The 13,689-nt window shown below is 52.6% G+C and overlaps 1 protein-coding gene across 1 annotated transcript in view; it reads right to left on the minus strand.

Annotated features, from left to right (window-relative positions):
* FAM78B (family with sequence similarity 78 member B) overlaps window positions 1-5,632 on the minus strand; it is an 80,891-nt gene extending 75,259 nt beyond the window's left edge. The window contains exon 1 of the mRNA XM_045455669.1: window positions 5,193-5,632. Coding sequence (XP_045311625.1) covers window positions 5,193-5,455 — 263 coding nt within the window. The 5' untranslated portion in view covers window positions 5,456-5,632. The remainder of the gene's footprint in view (window positions 1-5,192) is intronic.
* Between the last annotated feature and the right edge of the window lie 8,057 nt (window positions 5,633-13,689).

The following is a 13,689-nucleotide window of genomic DNA, read 5'->3' on the forward strand; positions in this document are numbered from 1 at the left end:
CTTGGTAGGGTTAGCCTTGGGTTTACTATGAACAGCTGACTTTGAAGAGAGACAGGATTTGTTGAAGGTGACATAGCCTCACTGAGGTCAGAAAAAAATGGCTCATTTATTTTTTTCAAATGTTTATGGAGTATCTGCTAGAAGCTGTGCACTCTTGGCCGGAAGAGAATGGATACAGTATCTGCTTTCATGGGGCAGTAGAAGGGTCAGGTGTTAGATAAGTATACAGTTACATTCTCGCTAACTGTAACGAGTAAAAGAATAGTGTCTCAAAGAGACCAGAAGAACCTGAATTTAAACTGTGAAGTCAGAGTGGCTTCTGAGGAGGTACCAGCTTAGACATGACTGAGAAGTAGGGATCTTCTAGAGAAGGGTGAGCAAGCAGAGGACGTCAGACACAGAGCGGCACAGGCAAAGTTCTGAATTGGGGTGAAGCTGGGTTTTTTGAAGAAATGGAAACAGGCCAACGCGGCTTGAGGACAGACATTCAGAGACCAGGGAAGAGGCTATCCCTTGAATTTGGATACAAACTCAAACTGTATTCCGACTGCAATGAATTTATCAGTAAAAAAGTTTAAGCAGGAAAGCGGTAACACTTAGGTTTCAAAAGTATCACTTGGCTCCTGGGTGGGGAAGAGACTGGAGGTGGGGGGTGGGGACAAGCATGGAGGTGGCAAGTTTGTCTAGAAATCCTCTGTTGGAGCAGATGAGAGTTGACGGTGACCTGTCCTATGAGGGTATGCGTGGATGCAGATAGGTGGCCGGATTACAGAGCTATCTCGGAGATGGGACCAGCAGGGTTTGATGATGGACTGGGCATGTGGGAGGATATCTAGGGTGACACACAGATGTTTCAGCCTGAGCAGCTCAGGGGCTGGTCTTTACCAGGATGGGGGAAAGACTGTGGAGGTGCAGATTTGGGGAGGAGGGAGCTATAGTGGCAATCAAGAGGCCTGGTTTGGGGGTGCCTGGGTGGCTTAGCTGGTTGAGCGCCCAACTCTAGACACTGGCTCAGGTCGTGATCTCGCCATCGTGGGATCGAGACCCACGTTGGGCTCTGTGCTGAGTGTGGAGCCTGCTTGAGATTCTCTGTCTCCCTCTCTCAAAAGAAATAAACATTAAAAAAAAAAAAAAAAAAGAGTTCCAGTTTGGAGCCATTCAATTTGAGATGTCTTTGAGATAGCCGAGTGGAAACTACATAGACACACACACCTATACCACAGGTGACTGCATATCACGCAGAGGCTGCCGTTGGGATGGATAAAATTACCAGGGAGAGGATCAGATGAGTAACGTCCTGATGAACGGTACTTCGAGGTAAGACAGAGAAACAGCTAGAAAAACGGCATAAAGCTAAAAGATGCGGGTGATTCAAGATGGAGGAAGCTGTCATTGCTGAAAAAGCAAGTGTTTCTCAACGATGTCTCCTGGATTGGTCACACGGATGTCACAAACTGAGCAAGGACGATTCTGCGATGGATAGAAACCAGCTTGGGTCGAAATGAACAGACGACCAAGGTGGGTTAGTGGAGTCAAATTCTCATTAACGTTGGCTCTGAAGAAAGAGTAGAGTAGAGAGACAGGCAGGAGTGAGCTACGATCTCCTAAAAAAGTTTCACCCGGGCTGACCAGAGCTCCCTTACAGCTCGGAAGATGCCTCCCATGGGGCTCCAAGAGAGTGGGGAGGGCTGCTGCTGGCTCTCGCCCCGCACTCCGGCTTCACCTCGTCCGTCCTTGACACATGAACCTCATTCTTTGTTCAAACCTCACTCAGGAAACCTCTTGGGAGTCGCACTCTAGCATTCAAAGCTGTTCCATCACAAAGATTTTTATGTCGCTCTTGGAAAGCTCCCACGTGGTCCGAAGGAGGTGGGAAGAGCCTCCCGACACTCTGTCTTGGCTCCAATGACCTGACCTCAACCTTCTCTTCCGGGTCACACTGTTCTTCTAGGCCTTCCCGGACAGACCCCAGCCTGCTTTCGGACCTCGTCTCCCACTGCTCTCCTACCTGACAGCTCCCCTTCCCCCAGCCTACTTATGCCCCCTTAGAACAACTTCTTTTTTCCTGACTCCATGTATTTGCTGTTCGTCCCCCTTAAGAATTAGCCTCCCCCCCCCCCAGGTGAACCTGACCCATTCCTCACACTCACATCCAGATCCAATCCGTCTGCCTCCAGAACACGCTGCCTGCTTTCCCAACCCCGTCTCCAGCATTTCTCCGACACCCTGGGGAACACTCCTTCCTCCTGAGGAACAGTGAAGTTGCCTGCTGGTCCTTTGCTTTCTTTGCTGGCACCCTTACCTGGGAGGCGCTTGGTAAATATTTGTTTACTGATGGGACGATTGAGAAAAGCCAGAGGCCTTTCATCCCCAAAAGAGGAAGGCTTGCAGCTGTCTCCCCAGGGCTGCATCGGCAGCATTCACCAGGGCCCAGGAGACATAAATAGGGGACATAAGTATTCCCCAGCCTGGGTTCTATGTGGTCGTGGGAGGACATTCCAAGTTACATGAGTTCAAGTTCAAACGATGCTCTGGCCATCAGTATCATCAACGATTTCAAATGCTCCTTCAGAAACCGACTCCTTCCTGGAAATGTTGAAACCCTAAACCACAAAAGCCCGTGTTTGCTTTTTAAGCCTGTCACTAGAAGTTTCTTGCCATTTTCAATTGTGGATTTCCTCTGGCAGTCCCTTTTATAATGCCGAAAAGGCAGCTTTCTAAGCTAAACCCTCTGATCATATCATGCTTCATGGAACAACAGCATTGCACAGGGTGAAAATTCAGCCTGCGGTGTTCTCCGCTCCCCCCCCCACCCCCAACTCAAGACACTGGCTAAAGCAGATAACTAATAGGCTGTGATGACATTCATGCAACATGAGGTCCCATTAAAAAGTCTGCACTGGCTAAGTTTTCAGGTCATAAACATTTTGTGGAGATCGGTTCAATCAAATCTGGGCTCCAAAGGTCGCAATTGCTGCGACCACAAAGACAGGTAGACTCTGGGCACAGATCTACAATAACAGGCTTCATGATTTCTTGGGGACACTCCTGCTCCCCTGCAGCAAAATGACCACCAAGAATCTTAAAATACTGATAGTGGCAGCTTAAAAGCAAAACTTTTCCCCAAGCCCCAAAGGCAAGAATTCGGTCAGGTAAGGTCGGGGAATATGTGTCCCTCAGACCCAACCCCAGCTCATCTCCATCACAGTTGGTCCACCCTCCCACTGATCCAAGGAAGTTCAACTACTATGTCTGCTTATAGCTCAACTTGACTCTTCCTGAGGCAGAATATATTTTCTTTTATGGAAAGAAATTATTTGTTTGTTGGCTTTTGATATACTGATTCACGAGAGATATGAGCAACAGAGAGGTTTGGCTGTGCGGTCTGGGGAAAAGTGAGGCTGTTTCTGTTCAGTCCCTCCCAGCCTCCTCTACAGAGGCCCCAGACTCCAATGACTGCCCCCTGCCCCGACCCCCGCCAAGGAGCACACTGCCATCAGAGCCGGGCCAGGGAGACAAAAGGGAAAGCCTCTGCTTGGTCTGGGGCTTGCTCTGTCTGACTTTGCTGGAAACAGTTTCTACAAAAGCCACTTTAAGAGACCCCTGTGTTCAGATATAATCATCCTATTGAGGGTGTGTCTGGTTTTAAACAGCATGATCCACCTAAAATAATATGGCCCCCACCCCCATTTCTTACATCCAGCTGTCTTCCAGGAAGATAAGAACACACACTGAGCAGAGGCATTACAGGAAGAAACTAGGCTCTCACCCATCATCACTAGGAATGAGCTCTCTCCAGCAATGAGATCCCGTGCTTAAAGAGAAAAGTTCAAACCCTTTGAGGCAAAGGTGAGGGGAACAAAACGACCTGTCAAAATTTCTTTTAGCACCCACGACTAGTGTTAATTTACATGCTCTCGGAATGCAAGAAAAAGCCTGCCAACTGCCACTGAAAGGATAGTTTGACCTTTCGAAATAGAAACACGCTCGCCCCATATCAACATTCAGGAGATGAACCCTGGAAGTTCTAGAGTCTTCGGGTGATAAATGGCACGAGGCCGAATTTCCAGGAAAGGGTTTCTCTACAGGCTGCAGGTAGGGTGCTCTGGACCAACACCGCAACACAGGTAGAAGGCAGGCCCCCAAACCGTTAGCCGCTGCAGCCGCCCACTGCTCAGACTCTGCTCCTGCAAGGGAGCTGGCAGGGAGGTTGAGAAAACCGAGTAACTAAAAAGTCTTGGACGCGAGGGCCCGCAGCCTGCGCTGCTGGGGCAGGCTGTGGGCTCCTGGCCGCGGTCGCGGCGTCGCCGAGGCGCTGGGTCTCCCCGCAGCCGCCCAGCCCCGCGCGCACCGAGCGGCGCTGCTGAAGGAAGTTGGAGAGCTCCCAGCTCGCCGGCAGGATTCGCCGGTGGGCGCCGGGGAATCCCTTCCAGCGCCGCAGTTAGTGAGTGGAGTAAGTAAGGACCCTGGACAGCCAAGGGACCTGCGCTTCGCAGGAGCACAAGGAAAACACCGCGCCACGCCAGCCCCAGGCTGCTCGCACAAGGGGCTCCTCACCGCCGCACACCTCGTCCAGAGGGCGCCGAGCCGGAGAGGCGGCTCGGCCGGGTCTGCGGCTCCGAATGTTAACGCCGGCAGGCTCCCCGGCCTGGGGCACAAGGTTTCAAACCCAACGGTCGAGGGAACCAAGGGCAGAACCAGCGAGTCCCGCTCGGACGCCCGGGACCTTCTCCTCCAAGCCCGCTCGGGCTTTTCCAAAGGACGCGCGGCACAGCCCGTGCGCCCCCGGCACTCCACTCCGCTCCTCTCTCCACAGGTCCCCCCAAACTCTTCCCGGGAAGCGCCCACCAAGCCCAGACGGCGCCCCGAAACTCCCAGGGCACTCGCCAGCCACCCCGACGCCCGTCTCTCGAACCCTCCTTGTCGTGTTCTCGCCGCCCCGCACCGTCCTCCTCGCGTTCACGGAGAGTCAGAAGCAAACCACCAGAAAATGCCTTCGCGAGGAGCCTCCCTACACCCGCCCTGTCACTGAAACAAAAGCGCAGGGAGGAGGGAGGTGGAAGAGGAGGCGGGAGGAAGGTTTAGAAAGAGGATGGGGAGAGCGCTAAGAAGGAGCTGAGCGGGAGGGTCGGGGTGGGGAGGAGAGACGGGGCCAGGGACCCGGTTCCGGCACTGCGCCGCCGGTCGCTTACATGCCCAGGTCGCTGTAGGTGTTGAAGAACTCCATCTGGTTGCACGCCTGGATCCAGCCCACCACCCAGGTCTCGTGGCGGGGGATGGGGGGCATGACCACGCGGGCCGAGGCTTTGAAGTAGGGGGTCTTGTAGCGCAGGACGATGGGCGAGGTCTCCTCGATGCGCGTGGGGCACTGGTCGATGGTGGCGCACACATCGTACACCACGATGTTCTCGCGCCGGATCCGCGCCTTGCAGGTGATGCTTTGGATACAGCCCATCCTGCCGCCCGGCGCCGGCGCGGCGCGGCGTGGGGCAGCGCGGGGGCCCGCGCGGGCAGCCGGGGGCGCCCGTCACGCCGGCATGGCGACGCGCCGCCCGCTCCCGGTCCGGCTCAGCTCGCGCCTGGGAGCGGGGAGCCGCCGCCGGGCATCCTCCGGGGAAGCCCCCTCCTCCGGCCGCCGCGCGGGGTCCCCGCCGCCCCGACGCCCGCCCGCCGGCCCCCGCCCACGCCCGCCCCCTCTCTCCGGCAGGGCGCTCGGAGCGTGCGCTCCTAGGAGGCGGCGGGCGCCCCCGCCGAGGGCAGAGGGGGGAGCGGCGCTGCGCGGAGCGGTGCCCACCCGGGGCCGGAGCCCCCCGCCCCTCGCCGGAGAGGAGGAGGCGGCGGCGGCGGCGGCGGCATGGAGCCGGGGGAGGGCGGCGGCGGCGGCGGCGGCGGCGGCGGCGGCGGCGGCAGCGCCCGGTCTGTCTGCCTCCGCGGCGGCAGCAGCAGCAGCAGCAGCAGCAGCCGCCGCCGCCGCCGCCGCTGCATGAACCTCTGCACCGCGGCTGCCCCCCGCGTGCAGCGCACCCAGCGGCGGGCGAGCGGGCGGCCCGAGCGGCAGGCGGAGGCGGCGGCGGCGGCGGCGGCAGCGGAGACCCGCGCGGCCGCCGGCCCCGCCCCGCACTCCCCTGCCCGGCCGCTGGGGGCTGGGGGGCGCCAGGGGGCTGCGACCGCGGGTGGAGGGCGCCTCGCGCGGGGCGGCCCGGGACGTGATCCGCGGAGGAGACTGGCTGTACGCCATGAGTTTTGTCCCTCTCCGGCTGCCGTCCGGGTGGCGGGGGGGGGGGGGACGGCGGTGATGTGTAGGGTGGGGGGTGTTTAAAGGGCCGCGGGCGCCGGGGTGGGGCCCTGCACGTGGGGCCGGCGCGGGGCGGGGCTGCGGGAGGTGGCGCCCGGGTGGGCGTGGGGGCTGGGGGTCGGGCCGGGCCCGGGTGGGGCCGAGGAGGGCGCCGCGCTCCCGAGCGTGGTGGGAAGCCGGCGGTGACGGTCTGGGGCAGCCGAGGGGCAGGGGAGCAGCTGTATCCCGGGCTGGTGGGGTATTTGTAACGCGGTCTGTTAGATCGGAGTTGGGCTGGAGCTCCCCGAGGACCCTACCTTGAGGAGGCCTCCCGGAGTGGCTCGAAAGGCGGTGGATTTACTACGGCTTTGCCCGACTGGGTTTGCTCTGGAAGCTTTTCTTTCCACCACCCTGTGTAGGGAGGGCGCCCAGAGAAACCTTCCGTGCCCCAACACCACGTCACCAAAATGCCAGGAGTTTTCGGTTGTAGCGCGAGCTGAGCTTTTTACTCATCGCCTGCCTTCGTCCAAATCTTTTCCTTCCTAGAAAATGCTCTTTCAACAAAATCCCACACACTGGGGAATTAGAGCAGTGGTGGACTTACCCTAACTAAACATCGCGTTTTGAATGTAGCTGCATCCTAGAGACAGGTTGTGCCTAGCACGACCATCTAGCTGGATTAGAGTGCTTAGCGGCCTTCCCGAGGTTACCCAAGGTAACCTGTGACCTGCTAAGTACGAGGGGAACTTGGGAACGGTTTTGGAACCAGGCTGGATTTAAATAGTAACTGCTTAATGATACAAGTCCGGGACACCGGTGTGTACTAAGCCATCTACCTGATGGAAAGCCTGGAATCTCAGGGGCCCGTTCTTGTCTTTGCTTCTCCAGAGCCCAGCACGAACGGGCTGACCTGACAGTTGTCTGTGAATGAATGAAGGCGTAAACAAAGAACAGCCTCACCCTAATTGTCCTGTGGAAACCGCCGCCACGGATATTGGACACCGTGTGCAGTCGGACCCAAGTCGTGCATCTGACATTGCGGTCTCGTGTGCCAAACGGAAAACAATATTTAGCAAATGCTGTTGCTCTTACGGGGCATCTTTTTTTACATTTAAAAGCCAATAGCTTCCCTTTACGTATTTCTTCTGTGACCATTGAACATTGGCAGGATCCGGTGCCCAAGTGTGAAACACTCACCTGGGATGATGGTCTTTATTAGCTAGGACAGATGTGATGAGTAAAAAGTCAGTTGAGATCCAAAAGCATTCTTCATCCTTGTTTTAACTTTTCTGGCGCCTCGATTCACTTTATGGTTACCAAAAGAGCAGTTTTTGCCCTTTGGTGACGTGCTTCTGTCATTTTCCCACGTAGCTACGGATCTCATTGACAGGACCCTATCTTGATCTTCAGTGGAAGCCATTGAGTGCAAAATTTGCATTTTGAGAAAAATTACTCTATCCTTTTGGAGGATAGGGCAAGGACAGTTTAGAGGCAGGGTGTCAGGGTATTGTGATGACAGATGATTTGGCCCTGAGCGAGGGCCGTGCCATGGGGCCAGAAGAGGCCTGGCTGCATTTGAGAGTCATTTAAGAGGTAAAATCGATTTACTTAGTAACTGATTAGATGTTGGAGAGAGAGTCTGGCCAACTCCGAATTTCCTGGCTTCAGCAATAAATACATTAGATCCTAATAGTCAGAACAAGAAGACAGAATTGAAAGCAGATTGAGGTTGTATATCGTCATGCTAAGTTTGAGGTACTTGGAGGGTATTTTGGGGAAGGGGCCAGAGTTTGAGTTTCCATGGTTATTAGGTTCCAGGAAATAGACCAAGAGAAAAGCACTCAATTGGGGGGAATTTAGTTCATCTTTGTTGGCTTGAGTTACTTGTCAGGCTGCAATTTTGTGGATAATATCATCTTCTGGTAGCACAAGCTAAACCTTCATAAACAGGGCAGAGCAGTGGTAACCTTCTCCAAAGTCTAGGGAAGGCGTGTAAAAGAGAGTATACCTTCTTTCCAAACTACAAATGAGGCCTCGTGGTATCCAGCAGAGTGCTAGTAAAATACAACTCATTATTCACAGACCTGGACCCCTGACATTCTCAAAGAGTTCATCCATGACCTTCATGAGTCTCCAAAATCATGAATGTCACCATGACTTATCATTTCCACTACAAAAAGCAGCAAAGTGTGAAAAATGTAAGGGATCCTTTTAGACTCTTAATGGTTCTATAAATATGGGACCAAGGTAATTTCTAAAGCGACTTAAATAAATTTTGCCATTAAAATAAACTCCTTACTTCATTAGCTCTGTACCTTATTAACTCCATATATTAACTCCATATTTCCCTGGCTCTGCAAAGGAAAAAGAAAAGTCACAATAGAATTACTACACAGATGTCAAGGAGAAGAGAAGGGCTAAGTTGTGCCAGGACATGAATGCCAGGTGTTGGGCGTGGTCCATTCACGAGCTAAGTGGCTGGCAAGTCCTCTCTGGCTTTGTACCAGGCCATTCAAGTTTGTGGCCCAACAATTGCCTCATGACAGGGACCTTTCGGGTCACTCAGCGGAGACTATTTTCGTCCACAAATATTCAGTCTTCAAATGCCAACCAACCACTCCATGTAGCACGAGGGCAAATCCTCAGAAGCGCCATAATGTCTCTGTGCTGTTCTTCCAAGTTCCTCTTTCTCTCTTGGCACAGTGAGTGTCCCCGCCCCTTTAGCATCAGCTCCCTGCCTCTCTTAGCACCTTCCGCGCTGTTCCGGAAGGTGGATCACTTGTACCGATCTCCTTCAATAAGCTCTTCACCCCTCTAGAGAATGTACCATCATGCCCAGTGGCCCAGCCTTGTGCCTGCCACCCAGGAGCTGCTCAGTAAATGTTAGAATGTTTAAAATGATCTTTTTAGGATGATAAAACATTGTTTCCCATAACCTAACTATGAGCTTTGTCTCCCTACCTCCAGCAGGCATAAATTTTGACCCTAATTCTTTCTGCACGGTCCTTCTTTGCCATCCCGCTCATTCCTCCCAACGTGCCTCCTTGGTGTTCAGTGATGCCCTTTGTCTCTGAGCAGTACACCATCTCCAGGGGTATCCATTCCATTCTAGGCACCAAGAAAGGGAAAAACTTCAATGACGAGACCTTGATGACAATCATTCCTTGTGAATAACCTCATTCGAGTTTATTCTCAGGGCACAGCACAAATGCTCCTTTGTACGTCCTGCTTTTGATGGTCTCGTGCATGACAGAGACCCTCAGTTCGCCAAGTTCAAGCCCCAGAGCACACTCCCCAGGATGCTGGCCTCTGCACCTCCTTTGCAGTCCATTCCCTCAGCCTCTGCTGACCCCACGCTCAGGCTTTCCAGGGGCAGGGTGATCTCTGACTTTATTTCTTCCTATTGGTGGTCAAGTGTGCTTTTTAGAAACTCTGGGTTACAAGGGCCTATTTTCTATTTGACCTTGGCAAGGGTTTTCAGAAGCTGTAGAACAGACTACCACATATTGTTGAGGAATTGCCTCTGGAGCTGGTAAAAATGGATGTGGATTTCTACCTAGCTTCGATGCCCTGAAGACAGGCAAGAGGGTAAATGAATCCTCAAGCCCTAAGGGTTCAGGGTTAAAGAGACGACTCTGCTCTTTGGCTGTGAGCAACCTCCTACCACCAGTTCAAGTCAGAGTAATCGATTTCTCTTCCAGGCCACGCTAGGCTCAGCATGAAGTGGACCGTGGCCATAGACTCTTTGCAGAAGGCGTTCGGCCCCAAGATATGGCAACTGCTTCACGTGGCCGGTAGCTGTCAAGCCTTTCCTACCAGCCTCACATTACCTTGGGCTACAAAGACTGTGAAGAAGGATGCTCTAGTTCCCCAGCTGTCCTGTTGAAGGGCACTCGTGCCTGTCTCTGTCACGTTCAGAGTCCTTTTCCCAATTCTTGCCTGTAGGGTTTAACTCTCTCCCCTTCTTTTAATCCCGCAATTCTGCAATCATGATTGCCCTCCCAGCTTCTCTGACTCCTCTTGCTTCCCCACCACCCCGCCACCCCAAGTGTCTCTCCTCACCCTACCTGAACTCCCTCAGGGCATTTACCCATGCTATTGGTTGTATTATTTTCCATGGATGTCTCCCAAGTTGGTGCCTCCAGCCTAAGCATTTCCTCAACTCAAGGCCAGCACATCCATCTGACCACTAGATGTTTCCATTCAGAAGTACTGCCATCTTCTTCATCTCAGTGAATTGACACCTTTCTCCCTGCAAGCCAGTGTCTCCTCCTGACTACCCCATTTCTGCCTGAAGGTTTCTCTGTCTTTGCCACTCATTATTCACACACCAAGGGGGAACAAATTCTGGGGAGCCTGGGTGGCTCAGTCAGTTGAGTGCCCCACTTTGGCTCAGGTCATGGTCTGGTGGTTCATGGGTTTGAACCCGCATTGGACTCCACACTGGGCTTCTCGCCCCCTCCTCTCTCTCCGGCCCTCCCTCACTGGTGCTTTCTCGCTCTCTCAAAATAAATAAATAAACTTAAAAATAAAAATAAACTTGAAAAACAATCCTCATGACTCTCCCTATCGTAGAAACTTTCAGCGTCTTCTTGTTACCATCAGATTCACCACAAATCTCGCCGGTTGGTGTTGAAGTGCTCCAGGAGGGCACCTCAGGCAGCCTTTCTAGCTGTCTTTCCCTCTGCTTCCAACAGACCCTGGGCCTTGGCCTGAGCGGACAACTCACCATTCCCTCCACAGGCCTCCACCCTCTCCACTTCTCTGTTTTTGTTTAAGCTCAGTCCAAATCTGCCCCCACCCACCCATGACAATGATAATGATGGCAACCATGTATGTGTCATGGTTCCTTACATGAGTCTGTGAGGTGATACTCTTACCTCCTTTGCCAATGGTGGTACAAAGAGAATGAGGGACTAGCTCAAGGTCACGTTGGTAAGTGGCGGGGCCAACACTCAGATCTCTGTCTGCCCACGCACTGTGACCCCTCTGACTCATAACAACTGTGAGCACTTCAGTCAGAAATGATCCTTTTCACTCCTGAACTCCTACTCACAACATACACTGGACACTGAGTAAGTGACACATGAATGAGTAGAATAACAGCATTTTATAATGGCTTCATAGAAAGAGCAAAGGAGAAGGAAGAGTCGAGGATAAACGTAAGATTGTCAGGCTAATCACTTAGAATGATAATACCATTTTCTTTTTTTTTTTTTTTTTTTAATTTTTTTTTCAACGTTTATTTATTTTTGGGACAGAGAGAGACAGAGCATGAACAGGGGAGGGGCAGAGAGAGAGGGAGACACAGAATCGGAAACAGGCTCCAGGCTCTGAGCCGTCAGCCCAGAGCCCGACGCGGGGCTCGAACTCACGGACCGCGAGATCGTGACCTGGCTGAAGTCGGACACTTAACCGACTGCGCCACCCAGGTGCCCCGATAATACCATTTTCTAAGCAAATCACATGAAAAGAGGAAGAGAGTTTGGTGGGTTGGGGGCTCTCGTGACCTTGACATCAGGATATCCATGTATTCAAGTAGGGAAGTCACTGATGGAACCATCTTGTTTGAGTTGCCATTTTAGAAAGTATAGCTGTAGTGAAATTCCTTCTTTCTCTCATTTCACCCTCCTTCCCCTTTTCTCCCTTCCCTTTCTGCCTTTACTTTCTTCCAGAAATATCATCGAGCCTTTTCTTGGTATTACGATGCTGCTTGGAGACAGTGAGGCATCTGAGATACTCCATCTTATTCCATGAATACATTTTCATCATCTTGAGTTTGTGTCTCACATTTAATTCGACTTGGTGTCCTCAGTTGTAAGCACAGTGCTTGGTACATTGTAAATGCTCAAGTGATGCTGGGTAACAGGTAGCCTGGTGAGGAGGAAGAGAAAAGACATTTCAGGTTGAGACCAGTGCCTCTCAAATTATACATACAGACCACTTGAGGATCTTGATGAAATGCAGATTCTGATTCAGTAGATCTGGGTGGGCCTGAGACCCCGCACCCGTGGTGAGTTTCTAAGTTCTCGTTACTTGAACTGTGGTCTGAGGACTAGCTGCACTGGCATCCAAGTTCATGAAGCATGAGCATGATAGAGAGGATGGTGTGTAGGGGGCAGAGCGAAGTTTAGCGTGGCAGGACGTAGCACATGGGGATGTGGGTATGGGCGTTGAGGAAGTCAGAGAGGGAAGCTGGGACCAGGGTGCGCAGCTCCCAGGGTCTACATGAGGCCAGGAGAGGTACAGTGAAAAGCTAATGCAGTCGAGTCAGACATACCTGGGTTCTAACCTCAGTTTGGACGAGAACTAGGTGTGTAGTTTCAATGTCCTTTAGCTTCATTTTCTGTGTCTTTCAAATGAGAATAAGCAGAAGACAATGTCTACTTCATAGGGCTGCTGTGAACATTAATTAAATGTAAATCTCCTGGGGTGCTTGGGTGGCTCAGTTGGTGAAGCACCTGACTCTTGGTTTCGGCTCAGCTCACGATCTCACAGTTCCTGAGTTTGAACCCTGCATCGGGATCTGCACAGATGGTCCGGACCCTGCTTGGGATTCTTGGTATCCCTCTCTGTCTGCCCCCCTCTCTCTCTCTGAATACAAATAAATAAACATTTTTAAAAATTAAAAAAATGTAAATCTCCTTAATGCCATGCCCAGGGCATGGTAGGTGTTCAGCAAATGGCAGTGAGCATCACCACCGTTATAAAGGATGCCAGAGTCAACCGGGGCAGACGGATAAAACACAGTCCCTGCCTGTAGGAACTTCCAGGCAAGACGATCATCAGTGTGGATGGGTCTCCTGGCTATAGCCTCTCCATGTTCTGTTTTGGTTTTACAACTGGAGGCGATGGGCTGTAAACTGGTTACACAGCTTGAGGCCTCAGGCGGGATTGCCACTTGCAGGTAGACCCAGGTCAGTGAACACTCTCAGCAAAAGGCAGTCACCTCTGGATTTGCTTTGGCCTCAGTCACCTTTCTTCTAGATGCCTTTCCTTCTTCTTCCTTCTTGCCTCACCACCGGGTTATCCTGCCAAGGCACCCGCTCATCTTGGATGAGGTGTGTTTCATTGCGATTGATTCCTCTGCGTGGGTGAGAGAGTGGGGTTGCGATCTAGGGTGCAGGGGCGACGTTTCAACGCCAGTGTGTATGCACAGGTGCTCTTTCGCACCAGGGCTGGCTGCTCTCTGGCTCTCGCGCGGTGTGGAGGACAGAGCCACCGCTTGTCCGCAAGTTCACTGCTGCCCTTCGTCTGTCTCCACCACCACCATCCAATCTGCATCATCTAGAGCACTGGTCTCCAAACTCATCTCCACTGGAGCAGAGAAAGAAAATAATAGCATTTCTGTTTTCTGCTTTTCCTGTTAAAACCTCTATTTTTGTGTATGTTGTATTAAAGAATGTACCAGTATT

This window comes from Leopardus geoffroyi, chromosome C3 (genome assembly GCF_018350155.1).
Source record: "Leopardus geoffroyi isolate Oge1 chromosome C3, O.geoffroyi_Oge1_pat1.0, whole genome shotgun sequence".
NCBI lineage: Eukaryota > Metazoa > Chordata > Mammalia > Carnivora > Felidae > Leopardus > Leopardus geoffroyi.